Genomic DNA, 20,670 nt, shown 5'->3' on the forward strand with positions numbered 1-20,670 from the left:
TAAGTAGTTTTTACTCAGAGAACAATTTAGATCCTACCTTAAAGAGTTGGGATTAAATAAAAACAGTTCTACCCATTAGTAAATGGGCTATTGAAAGTCAAATAAGAATTACGTCGGTCTATAGTCTGAATCGCTAACAAACCTATTCGAATCTATATTCAATCAAGAAAAATTCAACTTTGAAGAGGGCCTTTCGATGATTTGGAGCCACTACTGGACCTAGTTAGGTCAATAAGTGCGTGGAGTGAGATGGTCAATGTTCAGAGCCGTTTTCGGATTTTGAGCGAATATGTTGAAAGCCGGTATCTCCATCGGACCCATTCGGATCAAGAAAAATCCAAAACAGATCTAGCTTGGTCGGTGGTTTGCAGAAACTCCTGGACTCAGTTACGTCAAAAAAATCCAACTCTGGCGTGTATCAATAAAGTTTCAAATCGGATCAAGAAAAAAACCAAACTCTGCAGTGGATCTGGCAGTGGTATTATTGGGTTAATGAAATCCAACTTTGAAGTGTGTTTATTGATAATCGGAATTACTATTAGACCTAGTCGGATCAACTCTGAAATAGGTTGATTGGTGGCCGAAATCGACCTATTTGGATTGAGAAAATTCTAACTATGGTGTGGGTCTGTCGGTGGTTTGGCGGCATTTTTGCACCTATTTGGGTCAATAAAATACAACACCAATAGGTTGGACGATGATCGGAGGCACCATTGGGAGAATGATTATTCTTTTATGAGAGGTCAAGGATGATAGTGGTCAAAACTTATATGACGTGTTGATGTGGATAATCAGAAAAAAATCTTTGTTTGTTGACTGCTACCCAAAATATCTCTACAACAGACTTTTAGACATTGGATTTGTTATCGACCGTTCCATTTTTCATAGCATGGTTTTTTTTAATGTCGGCGCCGCCTAAAGACTGGCGCCCTTAGCGGGAACTAACCTGGCCAACCTCACGCTATGGCACCCAGCGCCTCTAAAGAAAAGGCCTTCTTCAGTAGTATTAAGACTCCCTCAGACCCAAGCGATTTCATCGCCGCGACAGCTAGTCGCCGCAATTCTATTGTTGGGTCACTGTAGGCAATATTTCATTAACGTTTCCATATCAACGGCGACAGAATCGCAGTCGCCAAGCGTCGCAATTGTCGCGTCGCGTGTGTTTGAGGAAACCTTTAGTTTGTCGTAAATCACGGTGAAGAGTTAGAGTTCTCACAGAAGACTTGAAAACTACGTTACGTGAAAAAGCGACCTGCTTCTGATTCTACCTGCTCATAATTAATGAAAATACTGAATGTAAAAAACAAGGCAGAAATATAGGAATCAGCAGCTTTGATACCAATGAAGGAAACAACTAACTCAGGTGTAGACCTGAGGAAAGCTGTTAAGACCCGTATGAACAAACTTGAACTCTTTTTTGAAAACTTGAGGCCCAACAATATGAATACGGGAATGAATACGGGCGTTGTGACACTTGAAAATTAACGCAATTTGATTATTTGTTACTCGATTGCTAATCAGCCAGAAAACTTTTGAGAATTTTCAAAACATTCTTCCCCCTTGTCCATTCGAAGACCAGTAGGACATAAATTTAATAAAATATTTGTAAAGGCCTTATCTGCTTGCGAAATTCGATCACCGATTGTGAAATCAATATGCGTCGAGTATTGGAAAGAAGCCTCCGTAAAAAGGAAAAGAAAATAAGCACAAAAAAGATTGTTCAAAAGCAATTAAATAGTGTTTATTTTTTTACCATTTCAGCCATTCTGTAAAGCTAAATGCCATTCTGAAAAAAATCAATTATTTTGAAAATAAATAAAGAATATGGGGGGAATGACGGCTTTGGCAGGTTTTGTTCTATTATTGTCAGGGGGGTTTTTTATGACTGATTATGCTCAAATTTGGCCTAAACATTCTTTGCATATCAAAGAATATTGTGGCCAAATTTCATAAAGTTTGGTCGACAAAAACCCCCTGCCAATAATAGAACAAAACCTGCCAAAGCCGTCTTTCCCCCGTATCAAATATTTTCTGACCAACCACCAAGTGGTCATTCTAAAAATTGGTCCGTGGCATGAAATGGTTAGGCAGGCCTGTTTTTATAGGAGCTGCTCTCCACATCTCGATTCATATTGAAGGGACCTTCGAGATAGGGAGAGATCGAGGAATGGAAGGAAGATTTAAATGGGTACTAGATCAAAAAAAGCTCGTTGCTATGAAAAACGACAACAAAACAAAAGTCATTCCTTTTTGTTGATATGTTTATTGATATATTTATTGTTGTGGAAACTGCGCTGTTTCCAAATGTACCCGTGGCTGAAGCTATTATAAGCTTGCGCAGACACCTAGAGAGAAAACGAGCACCCCCCAATCACATCGCCGCTTACCTAACTGTGGCAGAAGTATGTATGAAGCAAAATTTCTTCATATTCAGGGGTAAGTTTTACAAACAAACGTTTGGTCTCAGCATGGGCAGCAAACTATCACCACTTTTGGCGGATGTGTTCTTGAGTGATTTTGAAGTAGATCTGACAAAAGAAAAACTCTCCCCTCGAATCTGGAGGCGTTACGTGGACGACGTCTTTGCGATAATTAAAGAGCGCTACCTCCCACAAACACTTGATCTGCTGAACTCCAAACATGAAACAATCAAGTTTACGGTTGAGAAGGAACAGAACAGCACCCTCCCTTTCTTGGATCTTCTGATCACCAGAAAAGAGGACAATACGCTGAAGTTTGGTATCTATCGTAAACCAACGTCCACCGATCGATACATAATATCAGAATCCAACCATTTTGGTGCCCAAAAGCAAGCTGCCTTTCATTCGATGGCGCACCGACTATTCAATATTCCAATGGAGGAGATGGAGTTCGAAGCGGAAAAAATGAAGATCCATGAAGCAGCGAAATTGAACGGTTATGATGAAAACTTTATTCGAAAAATTCAAAGAAAACATGAAAGGAAAAAACACCGTCAAAACGCCACTACACTGCAACCGGAGAAGGAGGAAGTTCGAAGGATAAGTCTACCTTTCTACCCGAAGGTAACAAACGCCGTTCAGCATATCCTCAAGGAACATGGATTTCAAACAGTCTATAAAAGTGGGAATACCCTAAAAGATTGTTTATGTGCTTTGAAAGATAAAATCTCGAAAGAAGATATGTCAGGCATTTATGAAATTCCCTGTAAAAATTGCCCTGCAGTGTACATTGGCCAAACGCGCCGGAAATTCAAGGTCCGCCTAAGGGAGCATAGAAACGCAGCGGAGAATGGCCGTTTCCACGACTCGAGTGTGGCAGCGCACACTGTCGAACTTGACCACACTATAGATTGGGAACAGGCAAAGTTAAAAAAGTGCGTAAGGAAGTATTCCCAATTAAACGCTTGGGAATCTCTATACATCGCCACTGCCGAACAGCCGCTAATGAATGAAGATGAAGCCCCAATATCATCTTCCCTCTTCCACTTGACGAAACAAAAAATAATGTGAAGCTATCTCTTTTCGACGTGTACTGTGCCAAGTACAAAAATGTAATCGTTCCTCTTTGTAACCAGTTGGACCACGTCCTGTAGATTGGCAGCAAAATGGGTCGACAAAAAGGTATTTTTTAAAAAAATCCTTTTTTCGTTTGTAAGAACCATAAGTGTTGTGTCCAGTCTCGCGTCGCGTTTTATGTATAAGGAGGTTATCGAGATGTAGAATGCCCAAATGTATGTAGATTGAAGGGACCGAGAACATCGAGATGAAGAGAGTCGACCAAGATGAATACACCACTAGGTGTTCCAATCTGCCAAATTCACGATTCAGCCATCTTGGATTTTAGTATGGGAGAGCCAGCCGGTTTGTTTATGTTTTGCACCGAAAATGAATTTTTCACCCCCGCCTTCTTCTCGTCCATAAATTGGGCAGGTTGAAACACCTAGCTGTGTATTCATCTTGGTGTCGACTGTAGATCAAAATTAAAAATATCCAAAAGCTCTTATTCTTTATGAAACTCTCGACCTAACTTACAACCAAAAATTACAATCCTACCAGAACGACAATTAAGATAACTTTTCTACATCAATCCATTTTGGTTTTACACATCTTGGGATGACGCCAAAAAAATACAAAAAAAAGTCCCCTTTACTGAAAATACTGCACCGAAAATCAGCAATTCCAAATGATGTTTACTTTACAATCCTTGAAACAACAAACAATTAGGATAATAAATTGCTGATTTATTAGCATTTTTAATTTTGTTGGACGCACTGCTGACTCTACAGCACTGAAAAGATAAACTTTGCTGGATCCCAGCGAAAAAACTTACCAATGCCAGAAAACTTCCGCTGTTTCAATTCTTTCTCGGCTCTCCGTAAAAATGCGTTCTATTCACACACTCGTAAACAACATGATGCGTGCTTTCACGAGTAAAGTTGGTACATACTCCTAGCAGGATCACCAAAATGTGCACCTCAATATCGCACCCATCATGCTTGCATTGCTTACACTCGCGACTCACCTCGTGAGGAAAGTAGGGTTGACTGACTTCGAATGTGTATCTTGAACAATGGATGCTATGATCTGTCAAGTGACTGTGGAACAGAGGTATGTTAGACTTGTCCATGTTTATAGGCCTGTCTAATACCACACACAACCTAGAGAAATTTTGAGCTCATATTTTGGAATGGTAAAGGATATTATAAACTCAATCTTGCCGGCTTGGAAAAAAGCCTGTTTCAGGTTGATTACTTGACAAATGCTGTTCAGCCTTCAAGATGCGAATAGTGAATAGGGGTATATCACAAAAGTTCTATTCAGTGACTCTACACCTCAACAAAGAAAAATTTAGTCTCTGTAGTTTTACACAATCAACCTGTAGCATAATATTCATCGTACACAAAGAACCCGAAAAATTTGCAATCTTCAACAGATTGATTATCTCCGCCAGCTTCACTCACGTACACACTCCCTTATCTCATCGATCAACTTCCTCCTAGAGCCACCACAAATCATTAGCGAACCCACTTCAGCTAACTAACCTCTTCTTTCACGGGGCGGGATGAATTTCCTCTGGATCTGTCCGCCTTTCCCACTATCATCGAGGTCCGATCCGATCCATTCAATCACCGCACCGCTTCTTCACCGACAGTAGTGTTCTTGCGTGGCAATCATTCAAGATTCCCCCAAGAGACACGGCCCAGCGCACGCCTACGCCGAGCCGAAGACGATGAACCTTTTCTTTTACGGACGTGAATTTTCGGGACCACGATAAGCGTAATCAGTCAGTCTGAGGCTGGGGCTCGGCCTTCGGGTACCGGAGGATCCATCGGAAAATAACGCAAATTCCTACCGTCCGTGATGGGCCCTTTCCATCGGGAAGGGAAACTTAATGTGAATACATTTCCACTTAAAGGTTTTTAACCCGGCTGCTCGGTTGATAATGTTGATAAAGTGCGTAGTTTGAAAAATGGTTTGTACCCGTCTTGACGTGAGCCCGCGGTTCGCGTCGAAAGCGCTTACCAATGAGGGGGAGAGGAACCCGAAATGCGCCAGCGGTAGAAGATTGTTTTCTAAATTACACTCAATTAATTTTTTAATAACTCCGGCCTTAGTCTGATAATAAATAAATAATATTTTTTTCGCTAGTAAGTTTTTAATGGGTGAATTTTCATTTGCTTCAAACTTTAACAACAACGACATAGCTGCGTTGTAAATAATATGTGTGATTTAAGTCGTTTATAGTCAAATGAGTATTTCAAAACAATCATCGAAAAAGGTCGAGTAGAGCATTTCGCGAGTTCCTCCCCGTCCATCTCGAGGAGAGAAAGAACCGATTCAGAATATTTATCGAAGGGATAACGGACGTGATTGGGGAAAGACTCGCGTGCTTTGGACAAAGCCAGCCAGCCGGAGGAAAAAATAAACACAACCAAATGTTTCAAAAGCTTTTGGTAGCAGCAGAACAGGATGAAAAAAAAAACGACAATTCACAAACGAGCTTGTCGGAGGCGTTTCTCCCAGAGTCGGAACCCCGGGAAGATTAATGGTACTGTTGGGGGTCCTCGCTGGATCTATGGAGGCGAAAATTTATTCGATACAAATGTAAATTGTCGTTTTTGCATTGATTTTTTCTCACTTTATCTTTCTGCCCAGTTATGGGAAACCGAATTCGGGAGAGGCAGCCCCCCGTTGGGCTATGTGGGAAGTAATTTCTCAATGCCGTTTCATCGAGAACGGATTTATGTTGATATTAGATTGAATTATGAAGAAATCTATTCGATAATTCGACAAAATAAGGATAGCGCACTAGACAGATATGATTTTTTATTCTCAGCTTCACAAAAATTATGAGTGAGTGAGTCTTTCAGACCTGTTAAAGAACACGCTCCAATCATGGTTTATTTTTAACCTGTTTTACGAATGACAGTGAATTAAGTTCAATTCCAGTATAAGTGGACACCTCTGAAAAAAATGTTCATAATAAATCCTCCCAGTAGTGGGTACATTGTTAACTTCCGCATCATCACATGCGTGCGGTTTTATTCGACCAGATAGGGACATAAAAGATCATAAACCATCGTTACTGTGCCATCCTCTGGCAAATCCACTCCGAAATAAATATGTATTCCGCTGATGATAAAACTCAATATTGGCCCCCCGAGAGCGCCGGGCGTTTGTGGATCACAACAAATTGGTCCTCGTTGTTTCAGTCGGTAGTGGCACGCCACTACTCTATCATATTTGCATTTTATCTACGCACCAATTGAATGAGTTATTCATGATGTTATAGACGAGTAAATGCACAGTTCCAGTGGTTTTCGAGCCGTTCCAGTTTGAGGTTTCCAGCATTTAGGACTAACGAAAAAATTAAAAATGTGCATGAATTGTGGGTGCGGAAATCTGAAATTGTTAGAGAGTTGCGCCGGATCTGGCATACTTCCAATTTCCTACTGCCCTAAATGTTATTCGTATGAGTCCATAAGCTTAAACCTCTATGCACTATTAGTCAAATTTGTAACTTGTTTAAAGGTTTGGAATAAATCCACGGTCCCGTCAGCGAGCAACGCTTGAGCCTGCCAACTAATTGATTCACTTGAACTAATAAAAATGGCAATAGCAGATAATTCCTCCCAATGACATGGGCGGAAAAGTATCCGAGCTGACCTTCGCAATAGATTGCAAGAGCAAATGAACGCTTTCATTGGAAAATAAAAGTTTGAACACAGAGATTGAACATTGTGTCATCATTTTTTCTGGAATTCTTCGGCCTTGAGTATTCCGTTTTGAGAGTTCCGAATAATCTTCTATAATCGACTTTCTACATCTTGATGTTAGGTCTAGGAAATGTTCGGGTTGGAAATTTTCTCGACATTCCTGGGCATATTAGCATCATCGTGTTTCGTGTTAGCTTCATAAATATACGAATGCAAAAATGGTAACTTGGCTTAGAAACCTCGCCGTTAATAACTGTGGAAGTGCTGAATGAACATTAAGCTGCAAGGCGGTAATGTCCCAGTGTGGGATGTAATGCCAATGAGAAGAAAAACATTTCGATACCCTCTCTATTTCGATATCTCTCTATCTCGATATGTTTTGAAAATATTTTATTAATATTAATTATTATATTAATATTTTATCTTCAATGATTTTATTCCGACTATCAAAGAAAATTATATCATTAGTTCTTCATAAATGCTTGAAAGTTCTCACTGTAGTTATTCGAATCTTGCATTATAAGAGTTCCGTCCGATTAAAAAAACTTTCCCGAACAGAAAAGCAAAGTAAGACTATATCACAACTGTAACAGAATCAGATATTTAAACAACCAATGATATAGGTATAATATGATGATAACTGCATCCGACTTTTTATACAAATTTAAATCAATATTGCTCGATTTTGAGTTCATTTTGATGATGTCATGCTCTAAGTAAATTTTTGATTTATCACATTGCATTGGTTTTCCTTGCGATCCTACCTAATAATATGTTTTGGCAATTTAACTTTCCCCGTCAAATTTACTAGCTTTTGTAAATATAAACACTGCGAATTTAAAGACGAATCGATTAGTAAAGTTGTTATTAGATACTTCCCGAAAGAAATTTCTAAAGATGACCGAAAAGAGAAAGTATGTTGGAATGTAAAACAAATGTGTGCTTTTTTCACTCGAGACCCTAGCAGAACAGACAAACAGACGTAACTCTTAATGAAAATCGCTACAAAAAATCTCGTCATTCATCATTTCTCGACACACTAACGCCATCTGTTGAGCAATCTACTCGAATCAACGATGAATTCCCAATTTGATCATGCCTTACATGATCACTCATGTTCATGCACCAACATCCACATAGTCGGCGATGCATCTATGGTGACGATCTGGAGCTAAAGTTTGTTTTTCAGTTAGACTATTTTTATTTCTATTTATTTTTCCTAGAAGTTCATCATTTAGCCAAATGTTATATTGCTTATATATGTGAGCAGAAACTCGGATGATTAAAGCCATAACTTTGGAACCACCATAGTCATCTGAATATGGTAGATAATCATATAGGCCTTGCACGTTTTTGCTTCCAAAGAGCACCACAGCAGACCACACATGAAACAAGGATGCAACATCCATTGGTTTGGCACTATCGAGAGCTCCTACGAAAAGCTTTGCAACTGAAGTAAGAATCGAACTAACACTCCGCAGCACAATGCGAATGAATGCTAGTCGACACTAAGCGCATAGCCACGAAGTCCAGTTATGATATTACATTTAAAGTTGTTACAAATAATATCAAACATTCATGTCATTAGTTTCCTTATTCAGAGATGAACTGTAGAAATACCCACAAGAACAGTCCCATATGAAAATTCGGACGAAACAGCTCGCTAAGGATGTGTGAAGTAAGATTTAAAAGAACACAAGTAGCTTTTATTTTGCGTTGACCGATTTTATTTTTTGAATGGGCAAAATGCAAATTGAACACTCGAGCCTATTGGACGCAGTCAGGGCGTTTAGATTGGATTGCGAGTGGGCGATCGGGTTTGTATTGACCACGAAGTTCTGTAATGATTGCGATCCATGTAATTGAGTGTCCACACAGTTTCAACTATTCCATGTTACAGTCCACGAATCGGGCGCTGCCCTCCGGTAAGCATGCAACCGAATTTGCTTGGTGTGAATAAAAGTGGGAAATAATATAGCATATATGAGACATTAATAATTAAACATGACAATTCGTTACAAAATATTACACGAGGTACAACTAGAACCAACTTGATGGTTCAAGTTCTTTCCCAAGCAGCGCGCGCAACATCTTTCAAATAGCTGTTTGTTCCTAATAAATTGCATTGAAGACACTGGCAATACATTGAGTCACGTTTAGGCCACAGATGCCACGCATCTGACTTCCAGGGTGATTTGGAATTCAATGTGTTTCAAATCAGAAACAAAACAGATAAGTTGCAGTATTAATAACTCTTTGATTAATTGCTGTTACGACAATGTTTCTGATATGTTGCAAAACACTTTGACCTCAGCTGAGCAGTATTTTATTTTTGACAGTCCCCTGCATGCTCCGTATAAGGTACAATGAAGTGACAATTGACTTTGTTGTTTATGTAGTGCACTTGTAGCAGAATGTGATGTGATGGTTATAGTAAAAGGTTACAAATCTCAAGATCCATGGTTCGATTCCCGGTTTGTTTTTGTGTTTTTATTTTCATTGTAGCAGCAAGATGTTGCAAATAGGCTCCACCTCTTGCGCTTTTTGTGTCACAAAGGAGTTCCAAATACGACGCGTTGTGCTTAACTCAGACCTTTAGTAAGTCACACCACAGTTGGTGTTACTTACTAAGAAACAACTGGTGTTGTTTGGGTTGTTTATTGATATTTACCTGTTTCTATGTGCTATGCACACTGCGATGGAGATGGACATAATGATTATATACGTTCATTTCGGGAAAATGTCAAAGTGATCGATATTGGGCGCCTCTAGCGGCAGAGTCGCGAGAAAAATATTGTAAGCTATGAATAAAAAATGAGTGTTACGTCTGTTTATCTGTGCTAGCAGCACACATGTTTCAAATAGATTACGGCAACGGTCATGTGACGAAATTTAGTCACAATCAAGTTGCTGCAACCATTTCTGTCTGATTTGATTTTACTCTGGAAGCCGCATTCACGACCTCAGAAATCTAACCCAAGGATGTTAACGATCATTCAGTAATTTGCGTTCGATCATTTAGTAGTTTGTCAATAACACATTCCAGAAGCTGAATTTCAAACTATGTTGTATGGTGGACTTCTAGTGCGAAGGTTTTTCTATAACTTTGCTTAATGGTTCGTTATTAGAATTCAACTAATAACGGAGTTAGAGCGCTAGTTGCAGTAACTTAAACTAAATGATTGGAATTTTGTTATCATTTAGTCTAAGTTACTGAAACTATAGCTATAACTCCGTTACTAGTGAAATTCAAACAACGAACCATTTGGCAGAGTTGTAGAAAAACCTTCGCACTAGAAGTCCACCATACAACATATTTTGAAATTCAGCTTCTGGAATGTGTTATTGACAAACTACTAAATGATCGAACGCAAATTACTGAATGATCGTTAACATCCTTGATCTAACCCTAAGTGGTTGATTGGGAAATTTCCGAGAATATTTGGCTGGGATTCTGTCAAATCGCATAAAGCATCAACAAAAAAAAATATCACAAGTCGGTCGAAAAGTCGCTTGGTGCGGTTTGGCAGAACCCCGACCATTTAGTCACAAAATTAACAGTTCTGATGTAATTTTTCCGACAAGCTTAGTCTCAAAAAGTAATGCAGCAATGTACAAATGTGCCTATCCTGCCTTCTGCGACAAAACCCCCTACTTGTGACTAAACAATGTAGATTTTGTTTTCAATTAATCAACCAACTCCATTCACAAGTTCACTTTTAAGGTAGTGAGATGAGGCACAATAGTATCACAAATACACGAAATTCAATTGATTTTGTCGTCCTTAGTCCAAAAATTCCTGAAGTAAATTATTCGGGAATAGAAAGCAGGTTTTTCTCGAAGTTTCATTTGTGATTTCCACTAAGTAGGGGAACTGTTCCGATCTCCATCTCACTGTACATATAGTACAGTCATATAGTCAGACAAAGACAAAGACAAACAAATACGGCACCAATTATGTCACTTCTGTTTGTCACCATGTGTGCTCACTGCTGAAAAAATCACAAAAATAATAAATAAATCAAATACCTTTTCATTGCTTTTTTTGATGGGATGAATATCGGAGCCATGAGATGAAATCCAGGAGCAGTTCCCCTACATATTAACGTATTATAATTATTCTTTCAAAGCTTTTCGTTTTCTACGAATATTCACCCTCTCTGCGTTTGATTTGTTGTAAATCAAAGTGGTATTGAATGCAATAAAAGGATTTAATTTGACGTCCGTTCTTAAATTTACATGACATTCGTAAAAATATGCTACAACTCAAAACTACTTTCTTAATTTAAATCATCGTTGATGTAGTTTCAAATGGTCTCTTTTGCTACTTTCTTCTAAAAACGGTTTCAAGAATGGTTTTGATAATTCAGAAGCTTGTCAAAGCTTGTGGTAATTATACAACGTTTCCGGTGTTGAACCTAGTCTGTAGATTAAAAAAACACCTTAATAAAGTTAAAAAAAAAAAAAAAATTATACAACAAAACCACAAATGGGTCATTTTAGAAACCACGTGCTTTAACAGTAATTTTTCAAGAGCACGAGTTGAGAGAACCATTACGCACATAGTGCTGGTACAATGGTAGAATCATTTACTTATTTATGTTGAACAATCGTCTTAAATTTCTGCACGATTTGGGCTTCGGAAATGGGAATAGAAAAACCTTGTGATGAATTCTGAATTCACCACGGGATTCATTGTATAATCACCTTAATTTGTATTATAAGCTGATTTTCATTATCTGTTGCGTATTGGACTTTAAGCTGGATGTTTCTCTATGACTCTGACGAACTACATATTTGAATTTCACTACCGACTGAGCTAAAGCACTAGTGTCAGTAATTCCAATGGAGCTAAGCGGTGTGAAACAAGACAAAATGCATTATCAGCACCGGTACCTCTTGTAATTGTTTTTTTTTTAGAAAATATATCACAGCGTATTTTTATCGTAACTGCTTGCAAGCAACGTTTCTCTCTGGATTCATTACCTGTGCACTGAAGTGATTAAAATTTTGACTTCTTCGCTCCCTTATTTTTAATCGATGACATTTACTATTTTAATTTTCCTTCAAATTTCCAGCTAATTTGGATGTTATTTGACTGATTGTTTGTGACGCATTTACATTTAGTTGGACAGATCACAGCAAGCAATGTGCGCGGATGGTTGCTTTTGAATTTCCTGTCACGTTTTTGCTCGTTCCCGCAAGAAATAAATTTGGCTGATATTTATATTTTGCATACGTACCGTCGTCGGTCAAATGGGGGTGAGAATGGGTCACTGTTTCAACTACATAGAATGCTTGTAGATTAGATTGAATATATCTGAGGGCAAGAAGGCTAACATATAAGATACAATTTGAACGATTTTGCTATCCGACCTCCAGAGTGCCGGGGTGACCGATGGCCCATTTTCACCCCAGACCCATTGTCACCCCCGATGGCGGTACTAGAAGAAAATTTATTTAAGTAATCTGAAGTTACTGAACTTAAGCGTTTGGTGATCTTCAATAAATTGTACATATTATTTCTTAATTTAGTGCTCGAAATAATTTTTGTAGTTTGTATACGGGGATGTCTTTGGTGAAGTATGTGTGGCTGTGTGAATCAGAAATCAAGATCAATAATGAAATGTTCAGAATAGCTCTGGAAGAGTGAAGTGAATTATTCGTGGACACTAGATCTCCGTTCCTCAGTTCATTTATCCAGTATTGGATCAATTTGGTGAGATTGTTCCAATATGTGTTTTATATGATTCCAAAACTAAATGCGCGCTGGATTCTGAAATCTGGAAGTTTCTTTATGGATTCATTATCCGGTTGATTTTAAACATAAACGGGCTTATTGCAAGTGTAAGTGACCTCGGACTGGACGTGAATTACCGGACAGTCTGAAATGAGTTACCGGAGCTGCAGTACAGCTAACACAATCTAACTCCCGGGCTAAAGCTGACTTTATTACAGACAACATTCTTCCATTATACCACCGTCGGCAGTGGGGGTTAGATTGAAGATACAAACAGAAATACATCGCGTATTTAGATTTAGGTTTATGTTATATTTACAAGATTGACGTACAAATATGATAATAAAGATTGCAGTCGAAGAAAAACTAAATAATAATAAACTAATGTTTGAACGTAAACGTAAAACGTAAACAAACTCGCTGGCTCTCCCATACGAAAATCCAAGATGGCTGAATCGTGAATTCCGTAGATTGGAACACCTAGTGCTGTTCAATTCATCTTGCAATGACTGTTCTTACGAGTTATGCCTTAGGGAGTGAGTGCTAGTAATGGACCCCTTAAAGACGGAAATTTACTTCAATCGCTTCGCTAGAGTCAGACTCATGACATATTGCCATTCTGTAGCACCAGATGACAAGTGACAGTTATCAGCAATGCGTTTCGTACATAAAACATGCTAAAACATTCTTTCTTTTCTACTAAAATAAGTATTTTAAAATAATGTTGCCAGATTGCCTATTATGGCCACCTCGGGACCATAATACGCAACATAGAGTTTGTTTACATACGTATTATGGTTCCCTCCATTTGATTTTCATGTTCCATTTTCCACATGTTCCTGTTGCCTATTATGGACCCCCCTTGTGTGCTAGTAATGGACCCTCTAACGTATTTACTTTCACAAATTAGTTAATATAGGGAGTGAGTGCTAGTAATGGACCCCGTGCATATAATGGACCCCCTGAACAAAAACCGAGAGTTTACACTTGAATCTACAATTTCCTGCAAACTTCCATTGGATAAAGTTGCTTCACTTATCAGGATAGTACTTGCATACAATTGTTTTGCAATGGGAGACTGACATTTAGTTATATTTAATTAATTTATTAATGTGAACGCGCTAGAGGGTCCATTACTAGCACAGAAGGGGAGGTCTGACTCTAGCGAAGCGATTGAAGTAAATTTCCGGCCTTAAGGGGTCCATTACTAGCACTCACTCCCTAATTTTAGTATCCCAAGCCAAAACAATTGCATGGAACAACTACCCTGATATGTGAAGCAACTTTATCCAATGGAAATTTGCAGGAAATCGTTGCTTCCAGCGTTAACTTTTGTTTTTTGTTCAGGGGGTCCATTATACGCACGGGGTGTATTACTAGCACTTAAGAGTTTACTTAACCCTCTAATACCAAAATTTCTGTTATCGCTCAAAATCACTATTTTGCTTTCTAAAACCGATCTGAATACATTTCAGGCAAAAAATTTCAAATCGCGATTTCATCAATTTCACCTTTTAGAATTTTGTTTTTGTGCTTTAGAATTATTTTACGACCAGATTTGAACAAGTATTTTACTTTATAATATTGATCGACATCAACACTTTTTGAAACAAATTTAAATAAACAATGCCTAGCAATACTTTTTTGAAAATGTTTATTTGACAATATACCGCTGAAGAATACCCTATGTTTGAAAAAAGTGAAAATTCTAGAATGAAATATTATCAGGTGAAATTCTAATAAATATAAATATGCGAAACTCGAAAGAACAGCCTTATGATTAAAAGAAGGAAAAAATCAACGATGAAATATTATCAGGTGAAACACAAATTAATATAAATATGTGAAACTCGAAAGAAAGCCATAAGGACAAAATCAACAATAAAATATATTTGGGTGAAACACAAATAAATAAGAGGGTCAAATGCAAAATGGTGTAAGTGACCAAAAATTAGTTTTAAGAAAAACGGGTGTAAAAATTTACAATATTTTTTCGTTTCATACAAATAGCATGTGGTTACTTGGCGTTTTAGTCTATATTGTGAATGAAAAACAACTATAGACTGAAACGCCAAATAACTACCGAAAAGTACATTGCTAACAGTCAACATAATTCAAACAAATGGCATGGAAGGTTATTTGGCCGAATAGCACATGAGGAGTGAGAAGTGGGACGTCTCACTTTTCACTCCTCATTTCTCACTTCTCATTGTAAAAAAGGGAAAAGTAAAGAAGTGAGTAGTGAGCTGTCTCACTACTCACTTTGCGCTGCTTATTTTTTCAGTGAGGAAAGAGAAATGAGGAATGAGAAGTGAGATGTCTCATAACTCACTTCTTATTTCTCACTGCTCACTGTAAAAAGTGTGAAGTGAGAAGTGAAGAGTGAGAAGTAAGACGTTTCACTTCTCACTTCTTAATGTGATAAGTGAGTAGTGCGAAGTACAAAGTGAGACGTCTCACTACTCACTTAGACTCACTTCACACTTTTTACAGTGAGAAGTGAAAAATTATGATTGTGTATTGAGACGTCTCATTTCTCACATCGCACTACTCACTTCTCACAGTTAGAAGTGGGAAAAAAGAAGTAGTGAGAAGTGAGACGTCTCACTTTTCACACCTCATTTCTCACTTTTCAAATGACCTATTCGGCCAAATGTCCTGCTCGGCCAAATGACATGTTCGGTCAAATGACCTATTCAGTCAAATGATCTGTTTGGCAAAATAACCTATTCGGCCAAATGTCCTATCCTATTCGGCCAAACGTTCTATTCGGCCAAATGTCTTATTCGGCCAAATGTCCTAATCTGCCAAATGTCCTATTCGGCCAAATGTTATGTTTGGCTAAATGTCCTATTCGGTCAAATGTCCTATTCGGCTAAATGTTCTATTCGGCCAAATGAGCTATTCGACTCAGACGGGTTTCGGCATAATGGTTTGTTCACCCTAGTGGCATTCGGCGAAATGGTTTTCGGCCGAATGAGTTTCGGTCAATCGACACTTGCCCGACTAAAAGAAGGAAAAATCAAACATTGAAAATCAGGTTAAACACGAATTACGTGTTTAACCTGATTGTGCGAAATTCAGAAGAAAAAAAATGTGCGAAATTCGGAAGAAAAGCCTATGATTAAAAGAAGGAAAATTTCAACAATGAAATATTATTAGATGAAACACAAATAAATAAAAATGTTCAAAAGAGTGGTTGATTAATACTTGACATTTTGCCTCATTTTTTTTTATAATTTCGACCTCTTGTAGTCTTGTCCCATCTCACTTTTAAACCCTTCGATATTTTGACCTTCGACCTTTTGATTTTCAACATAATGTCCTACAACGGTTAGTTCTATCTTTTGTTCTTTCGACGTTTCGCCCTTTCGACCTTTTGACTCAGATTTTTTGTTTCGACCATTTGTCTGTTCGACCTTTTGACTCAGATTGTTTGTTGTGGCCTTTTGTCCCTTCGATCTTTTAGCCATTCGACCTTTTGTTCTTAGACCTTTTGTCCCTTCGATCTTTTGACCTTTTTCCTACAACGGTTAGTTCTATCTTTAGTTCTTTCAACCTTTTGTCATTCGACTTTTGACTCAGATTTTTTGTTTTGACCTCTTGTCCCTTCGTCCTTTTAACCATTCGACCTCCTTTCGACCTTTTGACCTTCGACGTTTTGTCCTTCGACCAAATGAATACATATCAGCCATGTTTTTGTAAAGTTTGTTTATCTGTCCTCCTTTTCTACACTGAGAGCAGCTTTACAGCTAAAATAACAATGTTGTAGACTAAATTAATGATTTCGTGTGTGTTACTTCTACGTGAAGTTAAACGATTTACAATGATATGGAAATGCTAATATCATCTTCCAAACTTGGACGTACATGTTCATGATATATTAGAGGCGAAAGTATAGAATTGATAGTTCCCTTAGGATACGGGAGCTTGGCATGAAGGAATGTTTTTATAGAAGTCGATTTGAAATATTGCGGAGGCAATATTTCAAATCGACTTCTATAAAAACATTCCTTCATGCCAAGCTCCCGTATGAACGGAACTATCAATATCAGTGTGGCCTCTAATTCTATCATGAACATGTACGCCCAAGTTTGGAAGATGATATTAGCATTTCCATATCATTATGTTGTAGAGTTTAGTTGAAAACACAACACGACTGAATTTGTGCAGACTACGAACCATGTTTATATCGTACAAAAAATACGTTAATTATTAATGTAACTTGCCAAACAAACTTAGCAGTAAACATTACTGTGCTTCATTATTACATTAGAAACATTTCAGTAGTTAGTTAAACCATTTCATAGGGTTTTAAGTCAAATAATTTATTTGGGGCAATAAAATATTGAAGCTGAATTTCTGTGGCAAATGCCTTCCCTCTAGGATAGGAACAAACAAAATCACAAAAATCACATAGAACTCTTTTGATTCCTTTTGGTATCGGTAAGGTTGTCGGCAGAAACCTGAAAGTTGTAGTGGCAACATCTGTTGTGGAACGCCAAACTCCATGTAGAGCTTGTTGTTATTTTAACTACGCGCATTGTACAATATTCAAAGATGTATGTATAGCAGTTCCATGACTACATACATTAACACAATTTGCCATGGTGAATGTTTAAATAGTGTATTATTTGCGCTGCGTCGCTTAATAAATTAAATACCCAGTTTGGTGGATAAGACTGTCTAATTCTTCATAACGTAGTTCAACTTTTTTGTTTGAGTAATGTGGCTCGATAACACGGACCTGATTGTTTTCTGCATTAACTTGGTTTTTTGGCGGGAAAGATCCTGGAATCCAAAACAAAATGCACTCGCGTGTTCAAGGACACGTCACTTAATACGGAAGCAATGCGCAACTGGCTTTTTTTGAAAAAGCGAGTGGAACTTAATTTAGAATCTGGTAGGCTTGTCCTTAATGCCCATTTTCATCATTGTTAAAATAGTATGCAAGGCTAGTTCGCTGTCTGGCATACAAATATATTTTCATCATCAAACGTACATAAGACTAAAGACCAACAATTCTGACTTAACTTTCATTTGACTATTTGTTATCTCAGAAAAAAGAGAAGAGAAGTCCAAATAGAAATTACATAAAAAATACTTTGGAAGTTATATAACTTCCCGGGTCTTGGCCAAAGCTTCGAACGACAAAAGGAAGCATTCCAACTATCCCAGGTAGACAAAAACCAGCAGAACACCATGAATATGTTATTGGACATTCTTCGACCGGTACTTCACTGTGCCAAGAAATTTCAACCAGCACAGCTCCCGTCACAGTTCATTCTCACGCGAAGACATAAACAACCGATAGCTGCAGCATCGTTCGATCCAGTTGAGAGCACATGCACATGCATACATAGGGGGGTCATATTGCCGAGTTATGCCGAGAGTAGGTACTGCATCGATGTCAGGCGAAACTTATTCCGACAACTTTAACTTCTCGCCAGCTCGACGACCATCATCCGCGTCGGTCGTGGGACGCACGCAGGCAGGCAGCGCAAGGACCAGTCATTCTCTCGCCGATGCGGAACTTTTCCGTGGCAGGTGAAACTTTTCTCATCTTTCATTGCAAGTTTTCCGCACTTCGAAGACGGCGGAGACGATGACGATGAGGGTTCTCCGATGTCATTGCTTTCCGATTTACTTTTCTTTTTTCGTTCCTATTGTCACGTGTCGTCATGCTCGTTGCCTTGCGGTGCTGACAATGCGAAAGTAAACGTTTTGGGGTTTTTATTTCTAATTATTTTTTTTTGCCGGCAGGAGATGTGCTCATAAGGCTCCTTTTTTGGTTTTCTTGTTGATTCAATTACTAATTGAAAATTGTTTATTTTGTTGGTCCCCTCGAGTCAACGTTCGCCTGTGGTGTATAAATTATTCAAGCTCTTGGAATTAAATTTCGTTTCATCAATATCTCTATTTCGTTTGGCCACCTCATATCGATGTTTGGCAAGGAGACAATACGAAGAAGGGAACTTTACGTAGATATGCCCTTCTTCCTGCTTAAATTGTTGGTTAAAATTGTCACTCATATGATTGCAAACTAAGTTTCTAAAGTATCGAATCGATTGCAACCGCATTTCGCGCTTACAGTGAACCCATTCCGTCCCATCACCTATCAGTTTCCCCCCGGATCGAATTTGGATGCGGAAAACCCACATCAATTATTGCAAGCCCCAACCGCATTAATGCATCAAACAACCACTTTGTGTCGAATCGAGCGTGGGTAAGATGACGTTTGGCACGCGCGCGCGAATGGGCACGTGCGGATTGGCGCAAAACAGTGTGCCTAACCTCAAATGTGATTAAGCCCGGGGTCAAGTGTCAAATGCATGTCTCATCGAGGCCGAACAAAAGAGCCAATTTGTCGGGTCAACCGACGAGGTGTGTTCTAAATTTGCCACATTCGTTCGCGGAACAACATCGTAACACGTATTTTTGGACCGTTTCCGCCGTCCTGCATACGCCAACCAATCACTCGACTCGTCCTGTTTGACTGTTGCACCTGTCTGTGTGTATGTGCGATATCCCGGCGATTATTATGGGTTTAATCGGATACAATGATAACGTTGATTGGCCGGAAGGTAATCGCGCCGAGGTGTGAGTTATGACGGGAAAACACTACAACAAACACCGAATTGCGATAAATAATTGAAAATTTGTTTAATTAAATTTATATACACTGCGCGGAGGCAATTGGGGGCTGAGCTCCCTTTGTTTTACGTAGCAGGGTTCTGATCCACCTCTGTCGTCCTTTCCCCCCGGTGGATTAGTGTGATAGAGTCGTTAATATTGTTAATATTTTCATTCATTGTAATTACAGTGAACACTCCCTTACTCGAAATCGAACTGAGTTAGGGAATGGAGGTAAAAGTACACAACAGTATGAAGAAACTGATTAGCGAAGCGTGGCCCGAATTTTACATCAAATTTCAGAAAATCTAGTTAGGGAGCGTTGACTGTATTGAGAATGATATTGATAAACAGATAATGGTAATTATCAATTTAAGGTAGAAAACCTGCAGCGGTACATGGTGGTGTGCATTACATTAGTTTTGAATTTTGCTATGGTTCTTCTTCTTCGTTTTTTCTTCTTCTTCTCATTGGAATTACATCCCCACACTGGGACAAAGCCGCCTCGCAGCTTAGTGTTCATTAACCACTTCCACAGTTATTATAAATTGAAAGTAAAATTATCATAGTTAGTTATCATCTGATTGTTTAGCTTTGGATTCATTTTATTTGTTGGGGATATCCACTGGCATACGAATATCTTTGATGCATAGATGATTGGATACTTCGTAGTACTACAATTTTTCGGACAGCTCATGAGCTGGTCAAAAGCTAATTTATTATGGTCTCCGCAAAATCTTTTTTCCGGCCAAATGACTTGTTCGGCTTAATGACATCTTTGATCTTTGTGCGATCGAAGTATTCGGCCAAATAGTCCTCACGAGCAAGAAAATCAACTCGGGTAAATGAATTTCAACCTAACATGTTATCCGGTCATATGACAATAGGCCAAATTGTTTTTGGTTGAATTACTTTTAACTAAACGACCCTTCCACCAGAAAAATAGCTTGCGTAATTTCGGAAGAAATTCGTGTGGTTTTTCGCCAATACGCCTTCCATCCGAGGTATGGTATGGGGCCAGTTCGTTCTTCGCCGGATTGGGCGACGTACTCCAAAGCGCGCTAGACCAAGGGAAACAAGTGGATCTTGTTCAGCTGGT

At 38.6% G+C, this 20,670-nt stretch overlaps 2 protein-coding genes across 2 annotated transcripts in view; both read left to right on the forward strand.

Moving 5' to 3' along the window:
* The window catches only part of LOC134224830 (matrix metalloproteinase-2), a 727,658-nt gene that overhangs the window by 30,049 nt on the left and 676,939 nt on the right, over positions 1-20,670 (forward strand). The window lies entirely within an intron of this gene.
* LOC134222553 (uncharacterized) lies at positions 2,469-19,168 on the forward strand. Its single transcript, XM_062701714.1, has 2 exons — positions 2,469-2,916; positions 19,032-19,168. Exons 1-2 carry the CDS (start codon positions 2,469-2,471, stop codon positions 19,166-19,168), a joined length of 585 nt encoding a protein of 194 aa, XP_062557698.1.

This window comes from Armigeres subalbatus, chromosome 3, assembly GCF_024139115.2.
Source record: "Armigeres subalbatus isolate Guangzhou_Male chromosome 3, GZ_Asu_2, whole genome shotgun sequence".
NCBI lineage: Eukaryota > Metazoa > Arthropoda > Insecta > Diptera > Culicidae > Armigeres > Armigeres subalbatus.

Bases quoted from the DNA above. Each gene is read 5' to 3' on its own strand.
- LOC134222553 (XM_062701714.1), top strand. From the start codon at position 2,469: ATGGGCAGCAAACTATCACCACTTTTGGCGGATGTGTTCTTGAGTGAT. The intron at 2,917-19,031 runs GTTATGATGAAA...TCGCGCTTACAG, and splicing joins TGAAGCAGCGAAATTGAACG to TGAACCCATTCCGTCCCATC.